Genomic DNA, 10,247 nt, shown 5'->3' with positions numbered 1-10,247 from the left:
GGTAAATGCTTTGATTCTATATTTCTTGAGACATTTGTTTTGCATATATTGATAATCCCTTGTGGCTAAGCTGTGATCAGTGGATCTTTGCAAGTCTTATTTACTCTTAACTCGGACATGGAGGACCCAGATATGCGTCAACAGAAGCTCGACAACCAGGTATAAGAAATGTTAAAGTCAGACCATATGTAGCCTATACAGTACCACAAAAATACTGATAAGGCTAATAAGATTTTTTGGGGGAGAGAAAAAGGAGAAAAAATAGAAACCGAAAACATGAATATTTGGAAATGTGTTTAAAAACAGATAAAAAGTCTTTAACATTGAAAAATACACCAATGAGTAATTCCATATCTATATCTATCTAAAAGCAAAGAGCTAATATATAAGATACAAGATAGCCTCAGTGTCATAATCGAACTGAGCATGGAGTGATGAATGGTTACCAGTAGAAACAACAACAAAAAAAGCAGTATTTAATCTAATTTAATCAATGGTTTTGTTTATCTGTATCTTCAATTGCATATTATTTTTTATTTATGTAGATAAACACTCATAGCTTAATTTGATTGGCTCATCAGCAGATTTGAACTGGAAACACACAACACCTTCATAATTATGCTATGAGCCAATCAAATTAAGCTATGGACATACTGTACATAGCAGATGCTTAGATCATGTTACAAAGACCAGCTTCATAACTGAATAGAACATATAAAAAGAAAAACAGTGCAATTAATGCTCAGGTCTGTGTTAAAACCTTTACATTTGCTATTTATATGTGGAGGAGGGTCCAATAGTTACAATGGTAAAACAGATGGCTTCAGGCTATTTTAACAGAAACTTCCATTCAGCAGTCACCTAAACCTTTTTGAGCAGCAGGTAGCTACAAAATATTATCTTATTGTTATCACTATTCTGAACATTTGCTCTTACATAATACTCAGGGATGAGTACAGAGGAGAGGTATTCCACCCCCAAGTATGACATACAACTGGGCGCCATGTGAATATGGTCCATGTGAATATGGTCCATAGTACTTGCTGAATAATGTTAATCTCACAATATTTTTCGAAGCTAATTCATGTCATGTAGGGCCCTCTATTCTAAATACCATGTTATAAACTGATCTGAATTAAAATAATGAATCTAGGTCTCTACCTACTATACCTACCATCTTTCAACAGCGAACACTTTTGGTAAAGAAACAGCAGAGGAGACGGGCTGATGCTCAGATGGTGATAGCCAATCGAGATACACGGCCCAAGAACAAAAAGGTCAAGGGGGGCAGCTGTTCTGATGACACGCCTTTGATAAGTCAGTCCCTTAGCAACACTTCTTTGAATGGTGGGTGGTATGAAATGAAATATCATTAGATTTAATATAATTAGTAGTAGTAGTAGAAAAAGCAGCTCTAGAAGTACAGTAGAAGCGGTAGTAGTTGTAGTTGCAACAACAACAGTAATAGAAGTAGAAGTAGTAGTAGTACTAGTAATAGTCGTAGTAGGAGAAGTCAGTAGTAATAGTAGTAGTAAAAGCAGTGGTAGTTATAGCAGTAGTAGTAGTAGTAGTAGTAGTACTACTACTGTAGTAGTAATAGTCATTGTAGCAGCAACAGTAATAAACAGTAGTAATAGCAGTAGAAGTATTAATAACAGGTGAAGTAGTAGTAGTTACAGTAGCAGTACTAGTGCTGTTTACAATTCAAGTCTTGTGCTGTTTGTGTTCTGGTGTTAACATCTTTATACATAAACACTCACTCAAACAGTTCCATATTTTTGTTTGTTGTCTACCATAGATGCTCAGGTTGGACATGCCTATGATAATCCCCTGGAGGAGATCAGCCTGGGTGAGTTTGGTGTCACCACAACCATGACCTCAGATGAGGCTCCTCCTGAGAGGCCAATGGCCCCCAGGACCATGGACCTAGAGATCGAGGAAGAGCCGGAGCTTAAGTCTGACGCGGAGAACCAGGACGATGGAGACGGAAAAAAGATCAAGAAGAAAGGAGAAAAGGGGGGGAAACTGAAAAAGGACAAATCTAAGCGTAAGACCACGAACAACAAACCAAAATAATATTGTGTGATTGTTTGAGGTATTGCATGCATAATTATGTTAAGTCCAGCAGCCATGTTTTTTTAATATACATTTTTCATACGTTTTCAGAGTTAGAAGTGAATGAAGAGGGAGAGGATGACAATAAAGACAAGGAGAAGAAGGAGAAAAAGAATAAGAAGAAGGGCAAAGTAAAAGGATCCATCCCTGAAGACATGGATATGACAAACGCTGACGAACATGAGGGTAAGATTTTCAAGGTTATGTTGTTAGTGAATTTATCATCCGCAGACAATTGACCATATTCACATGCAGGAGGGTATAGGAAACACCTACCCCAGAAAGTATGACAAAATAGCCACTGTGTGAATATAGTCAGCAATGGCACAGGCTGTTCTGTAATATATCATATATTGTCATATCTCATATCTTATCATATAATGCAATGGTATAGTAGCAGGGCAAACCAATCTCTCTCCAGTTATTACAGTATTTGAATGTCTTACTACCACAGAAAAAACATTTCTGGAGCCCCCAACCGTTAATATTGACTCATTTGTGGAGTTGGCAAGGACTGAGGCGAAGAAAAGTGATGAAAGCGAAGGCGAAAAGGAAGAGTCGTCCCAGAAATCTGTCCGTCACGCTACAAAGAAAAAACAACTCAACACGTGTGAGTTAGCTTTTGTACAAATCTTATGTTCAAACATGATACATGTCAAAAAAATAACTTCTCAACTCCAGGCCTTTTCATCACATACATTTTCATTTATGGAATACCTTTGTTTTTGTGTTCCTTCCACAGCCATGTGCCAAATAAGTGATGATGGTGAAGGCAAAGAGGGTGAAATTCATTCAACAGAAAAAAAATCTAAAAAGAAAAAACGAGAGAAAACCGATACAACTCTGGCCTTGCTCAACTCTAATTACAGGGAGAGGTCCTCCTCGGGCAGTGACTCAGCTGAAAGAGTAAAAACTACTACATTTCACACAAATTACAAATACGACATTTTCACAGATATAATATGAGCTTTAAGCTCTCATTTAGACTGCTATTTGACAGTCTTTCTTGTTGCAGTCTGTTTCTCCCATCTCTGTGGAAGACCTGGAGAAGTTTGCATTGCGTCCGGCGCCCAGGGACACGACGATTCAGTGTAGGATCACCAGGGACAGGAGAGGCGTGGAGAAGGGCATGTACCCCACTTACTACCTTCACATGGAAAAGGATGATGGCAAAAGAGTAAGATGTACATTTATTGAGATCCTAGTCATTTTAAGATGAGATCAAATAAAACGTCACTGATCCCATGGTAGGAACTGAAAGGGAAATAGTACCCTCTCTGTAGCTAGGCAGAAAACGTCTGAAGATTGCTTTGTGGGATGAAGTGTGAGAGTGTGTGTGTGTGTGTGTGTGTGTGTGTGTGTGTGTGTGTGTGTGTGTGTAGTGGGTGACAATCATTTTCTTCTCTGTTCACATTTCTATCCACTCGATGCAATACTGTAATAATAGTAGAGGTACTCCAACACCATGGTATTGTTTCAGAAATGTTTAAATACTGGCATTGATTCATGTTGGCCATGTTCATGTTGAAAAAAAAAAGAAAAAAAAAGTAATCAATAAAAAAATTAAAATAAAATTCAAAAGAAATCTGCGTTAAAAGAAGCATCTTAGAAAAATACAAATTCACAAAAAAAAAACGTTGAATGTTTTTGAACAATTCAACAAAGTGTTTGAAGTGCCTGTTTCACCCACTTCCGGGGGGCGGAGCCAAAATCCGAGCCCGAAGTATTTGTTCGTAGACCCCCACTTAGGGGGGGTAGAAAAAGTTTCGGAGCGATTCGGGCACTTTTCATTTAACATGGGGTTTCAATGGGGAGTTTTTAGGAGCCTTCTCCGGGGCGTGGCTTCCGGGGGTAGAGGCGGGCTTACACGCAACCTTGACAGATGTGTTCAGTTTTCAAAGACCTTTCATTTGATGTATGGTACGTCTAAATTGGACATTTATTTATCTCAGAGGAGCTGCACGCAGGCAGTGCACACAGAGACACAGACAGAGACACAGAGACACAGAGACACGACACACACAGAGACACAACCCAAGCATGGTTTCATAGTAAGCTCCACTTGCGCGGAGGCGCGCCGAAATAGTACACATACTGTAGATACAACATTTCAGCAAATTAATTAGTTTTACATACCTACACTTTATTATTTAAATATGAGTTCTATGGCTGTCCCACTCCATCTGATCTGTTCCCTGTTTTTCTGCCATCTGTCATATGTCATCTCTTAGGTATTTCTAATGGCAGGCAGGAAAAGGAAGAAGAGCACAACTTCCAATTATCTAATCTCCACTGACCCCACAGATCTATCCAGAGATACAAACAGTTATATTGGAAAACTGAGGTACGCTGTCCATTCCCCTATCTTTGGCTGGCTATTAGGGCTAATCTGAAAAATGTGCCATGCAACACATCAAGTAACACAATTGTGTGATGAAGTAAAATTAGGCTTTCTACAGTCTTTTTTTTTTGTTGCATTTTTCATCAATTAGAATTTCACTTCAGAACATTTTAAACCCATTTCAGATTTTTAAAATGTCACTATGCAAAACGTTGATTGCAGCCTTAAAATGTTTTGTTTTGTATGAGAGTTATTTTGTAGCTTGGCAGATCTTAATGGCATCAATCATTTGAGGTATGAAGGTCTGAAATGGCAGTCTCATTCTACAATGGAACATCTAACTTTTTTCCAGGTCCAATGTGCTGGGTACTAAGTTCACTGTCTACGATGGAGGGGAAAACCCAGAGAAAAAGCCTTTTATCAAAGAGAGTGAATCTGTCCGGCAAGAGCTTGTCGCGATTTGTTATGTGAGTTCCAAATTATTATTATTCTCAGAAAGGAGGTTGGGAATACTTTGGTGCAATTCAATCCTATTGTAGGCCATCAGGCGTTTAGCTCCAGAGAACAGCACCTTATCCCCTAGCCCACCAATCTGTACCTAGCCTGGGCACCATTCCTTTTCGGGTATATGATCCGGTCGGGAGCTCTACGTCATCCGCGTCATCAGCGACCGGATCGCGACAAACCGGAAAGACGTCTCACCCCAAAATAGGTCCGTCCTATAAAATCCTTGATGCGGCGTAGTTTAGCTTATTTTTTTAATATAAATGTGAGTGTACTTTCCGGAGACTATTTAGTGTCTGTATTATCCGTATTATCCCACGGGGAAATTCTATTCCATTTAAATAGGGATTGGGGAACCAAAACAAAGCGGCACCGCAAAACCGGATCACGACAATCCGGAAAGAGGATTCTTTTTTCTTTTTTCTTTTTCAGTAGGCGTGGCCTAGACCGGATCATATGGGTCTTTAGTAACAGACACCAGGCTTTCCTCCGAGGTGGAAAGACTGGTGATGCGAGGTTAATCTGTACCATACTCCAAATATTATTGTTCATATGGCAACAGAAAAAACCTAGACCTCTACTATAACCCAATCAACTGTCATGTTCCAGGAAAAGAATGTTCTAGGTTTCAAAGGACCAAGGAAAATGACGGTTATCATCCCTGGCATGCTGGAGAATGACGACAGAGTGTCCATTCACCCAAAGAGTGTACGTTTATGAGAATCGCATTGACTTTATTAGGCAATTATAACCTGCAGAATCACACAGGGAAGATCGTAAAATGGATGCTAGTTTTGCTGCCTCTTCATAACCTTATGTCAGCCTCACCTCCTACCCCAACCCAAACCAGAATATAAACTCACTGGGGTTGAACCCGAACCCAAACCCACTCCTTGCCCCTTAACTTAATCAGGCACCCATCTCCACCCTTTGTCTCTCACTGCCTAGTTTTGTATATTCTGTATTCTTTCATTGGTTTCCATGTGTAGAAAATGTGCTATACAAATAAAGTTTGACTTGACAGGATGCAGAAACTCTACTGGCACGCCATGAGAATGGTAACACCGACAACCTGGTGACGCTGATCAACAAGTCCCCCAGCTGGAATGAAACAACCCAGTCCTATGTGCTCAACTTCCATGGGCGAGTCACTCAGGCTTCGGTTAAAAACTTCCAGATCATCCATCCTGATAACGGTGAGTCGTGAAGCTCTGGTGCGCGGTATCCTCCCAAAACATACTGCGACACATTTTTGGCTCCCGATCGAAAAGGTCGAGGAAACACTGCCCTAGGGACAAGGTGCTTTGGTAGGAGTGTGTGTTGTAATGGGCAGTGGACAGCTAAAACCTAAATTTTGTCACACGACTGTGTCGCTCAAAAATCTGTTATTTTAAAAAAGAATTTAAAATAGTGAAAATAGCAGATCTACAACCTCACAAACGCCTCGCATTGTGAAATTGTAGATGGCCTATTTTCACTACTTTTGTGCGACACTCTTGTATGATGAAGTAGGGCATTACTTTACAATAAAACATAAAAAGCTGAAATATGGAGATACAAGGTTTCTGCCCGAGAGCGACGATATACAAGTGCACTATGGACATTTGCACAGCAGAGAGGAAGAGTCACGCAATCTCCTACATTTGTTATCTTTCATAACAGTACAATCAACATGAAACCATCACCGCTAATCTCGAAACAAGTTCGTCAACATAGCCTAGTTTAAACCTTAAAGTCCTCTCAGCATCAACGACTTAAAAAATTCTATGCACTATCACTATTCTCACTAACTGCCTGAGTGTGGCATAGAAACACTGAATTCATGGCAATACATTGAAAACATACGGAACACAGGTCCTATTTCCTTCCAAAAACAGATGGTCTTCAAATAGTGAAATCTATCTATTCTACTAACTGTACACATAGCATTTCATTTGGTCATGTTTTTCAGAGTTAAGCTGTTTGAGAAGAGAGTGCAATGGAAAGGGTTTAATATATAAGCCTGACGTGTTAAATATTTTGTATGTACTGTACACACCAATGTTACCATACTTTCAAAACACAATAATGTGCAAAGTTGAGCACCCGTACAATAATTAAACAAACTAGAGTTTTTTTTAAATAGTGGATTACTTATTATAAACGTATAACCCTGAAATATAGCCCAAACACATGCATTACTTGATTTTATTTTTATTTTAGTAAAGTAATATAGCTAAAATAGCTCTATATTCTGAGCAATAATTGCTATAGAATGTTTGTTCAGTTATAGGGGTCTCCCCATCTTTTCAGCTCTTCAGTACACGCAATACATTTTCAGGTCGGTATACACATTTTATCCAATCAGGAGAGAGAACTCATAGATGATGCAGAATAATCAAGTAAAATTGGAACTGAAACACTATAACATTGAAGCTGATAAATGAGCTTTGTGGGATTCTCTCTCCGGATTGGATAAAATTGGTATCAACCTGTATTTTCTGTTTACTAAAGAGCTGGAGAGACTAAAAACATATCACTTATAGCCCCTTTAATAGCATAAACCTCAGCAGGCTACAGATCCTAATTATAACTACCTACTCACAAAAAGCACAACTGTCCCAGAGCAAGACCCCAAACTGGTCCCTTCCTATGGGCGCTGTATTGATGGCATACAATTACTCCTAATAGTTAGGATGGGTAAATGCAAAGTAACGGGTATGTGCAAATGTCCTTGACAAATACCCCAACAACCATCCAATCCCTTCATGTCTATTCCAGGGGATTACATTGTGATGCAGTTTGGCCGTGTGGCGGAGGATGTGTTCTCTATGGACTACAGTTTCCCTATGTGTGCCCTGCAAGCGTTCGCCATCACCCTGTCCTCGTTTGACGGCAAACTGGCCTGTGAGTGATCAAGATTTGTGTGCCTCAATGGGATGGTTTCATGGCTTCTTGTTGTCTATTTCCACCATGCTGGAATGTGTTTTATTTATTTATTTATCTTTTCCATTTAGAGGGGTCTGTATTTATTCAAACCAATTACACTTATTTCAATAAAGGAAATGGCTTTATTGAAAGCATTTTTTCCTGTTAACACTGAAAACTTCTTCCTCACCTAGAGACACATTTTGATTCGTAAACTGTCCAATTTCCCACAAAAGCTACTTGTTTCATGTCACTTTTTAGCCATGTTGTCATGTCGGTGCACAGTAACACTTTATGATAGTACACCTGTATAAAGAGAATTGCTCAGAAACATTTGCACATCAGGAAAATGTTTTGCGTAACTTGCATTAAAAAGCAATAACACAATGTTTGCAAATCCGTGACTTTTAATCATTCATCTTATCATTATCTATTATATTTCTTCACACTTTTGAATCTTTTTGACAATAAAATAAATGTATTTATTTCCTTTAAATTTTTTGTTTTATTCACATCAAGGTGGAAAGTTTGTTTTGTTTCATGAGTGAAAAAACTAAAATATCATGTTGGCAGCACTCAGAATTCTTTGAGTTTCAAATATAGAGTCTAAGACAACTTTGTCTTTGCTGGACCAGTCTCCTTGGAATGGATTTTCATCAGAGGGGGTGAACATGATTTCAAACCATATCTATACCAAATTGAAACATGTCTGTAGCTGTCCTCTCTTATCTCATTTGGGCTTTTTTTTAAATTTTTATCAAAAAGACGGAAGCCCTTTTATCAAAAGGCTAAATACTGAAAGAGGTATTGCTATCAGACTGTGAGGAGCAGCGAGCAGATATAGATAGAGCAGAGCCAAACATGAGATAGTCTATCTTCTTTTGCAATATCAAAACATGTTGTATCTCACACAGGCTTCAGTGCCGGTGATAAACAGGTGGCTCTTTTTTTCTTAAATGCAAGCTTGTATTGCTTTGAACAGAGAGTTCTTAAGGTTCTACACGACATTAAAATAACCTGCAGTTACGCACTGTGGGAGATGAAGTTGACCATGAAAACTGTTCAGATGTATGTGAATAGAATGAGCCCCAACCAAAACTGACCTCACACGTATGTCTGTGGAATAAAAAGACTGATACCTGTTTCCTGTTCAAATGCTTTGAAGTCTTTATAGCTGACCATGAGAACGTGGGGCCACAGGAGCATTCTGGGTGTTATATTTACAGCTTCTCTCTAGCCTTTGCTACAACATGACGCCAGTCGGCTGTCTTATATCCCACATCCGTAGAAATGGCTTCTCTTTCTCTGTAGCTATAATGAAAAGAACATGCACATGGGGCTGACAGTACTATTGCTTTATTATGTATACTTCACTACAATGCAAACACGCACATGCACACACACACACTCACACTTCACTTCACTTCACAAAAATGTCACGTTCACATTGTACTGGCGTAAAATTTCATGTTTTCAAGTGAAATATTGTACATAAAATCTAATCATGTGGATCTTGGCCAGCCTTTGACGTCAGTTGTCTATGTCATACAGTATCTGTGACACATAACTCCAGTTTGAACATAACAATGTTTCAGCTCGTTCAGAGCCCCAATGACTTTGATTGAATACTTTACTAACATGCTTGTTAACAGTAGTACAGTCAAAGGTTATGCTAAAAGGGTAAAAAGGAAGAAGCTACAATCCGCACTCTCTGTAGAGGTCTTAGGAGTCTTTTTTAATAATATAATAATATAATGTTCATGATCCACAGCAGCAGTCCACCAAACCGTTTCGGCAAACAGGCCTTCGTCAGTGTATGCTAAAAGGATAACACAAAAAGCTCCAGGGGCTTGTTTCCATTGTGGTCCTTCCATTATGAAATGTAAGTTAAATAATTCAAAAAGTATAATCCATACTGTATGAGAACCCCCCGTGGTTTTCAAGACACACAGACACAAACACAGACCCTCTCATAGATGGCTGCCCCTTGCAGAGCCATACAATAATAATATTTATTCTATATTGTACCGTTTCTTTTTTCAAATATCTTAGGTAGGATAATCTATGGGTTTGGGGGCGGTATGGGTGTTGTTGGGGATAATGGGAATAGTAGGAGATAGGAGGGAACACAATTTTAGTTGAAAGAAATTGTATCAACATATTTCTTATTCAAGTAATACACTATGCAATAAGCAACAGATTATTAATATAATACTACAAGTGTAATATGAACACATTCACAAAGCAAAGAGGAAGAGTCACACAATCTCCCAAATGTATCTTTCATAACAGTACAATCAACATGAAACCAAATCTTATCACGTTCATCAGCATAGCCTAGTTTAAGCCTTAAAGGCCTCTCAACTACTGAAGTAGAAAT

At 38.8% G+C, this 10,247-nt stretch overlaps 1 protein-coding gene across 1 annotated transcript; it reads left to right on the top strand.

The window, feature by feature from the left end:
• Positions 1 to 117: 117 nt before the first annotated feature.
• LOC308105045 (uncharacterized protein) lies at positions 118 to 7,854 on the top strand (the record flags this gene model as incomplete). Its single annotated transcript, XM_080455679.1, has 11 exons — positions 118 to 159; positions 1,188 to 1,347; positions 1,799 to 2,047; positions 2,167 to 2,301; positions 2,495 to 3,021; positions 3,131 to 3,292; positions 4,347 to 4,459; positions 4,809 to 4,923; positions 5,570 to 5,668; positions 5,985 to 6,156; positions 7,721 to 7,854. 11 exons carry the CDS (start codon positions 118 to 120, stop codon positions 7,852 to 7,854), a joined length of 1,908 nt encoding a protein of 635 aa, XP_080311805.1.
• Between the last annotated feature and the right edge of the window lie 2,393 nt (positions 7,855 to 10,247).

The sequence above is a fragment of the Gymnoscopelus braueri genome (genome assembly GCF_963280865.1).
Source record: "Gymnoscopelus braueri genome assembly, chromosome: 17".
NCBI lineage: Eukaryota > Metazoa > Chordata > Actinopteri > Myctophiformes > Myctophidae > Gymnoscopelus > Gymnoscopelus braueri.
The sequence above is the reverse complement of the archived record's forward strand: the minus strand, read 5'-3'. Positions and strand labels throughout refer to the sequence as shown.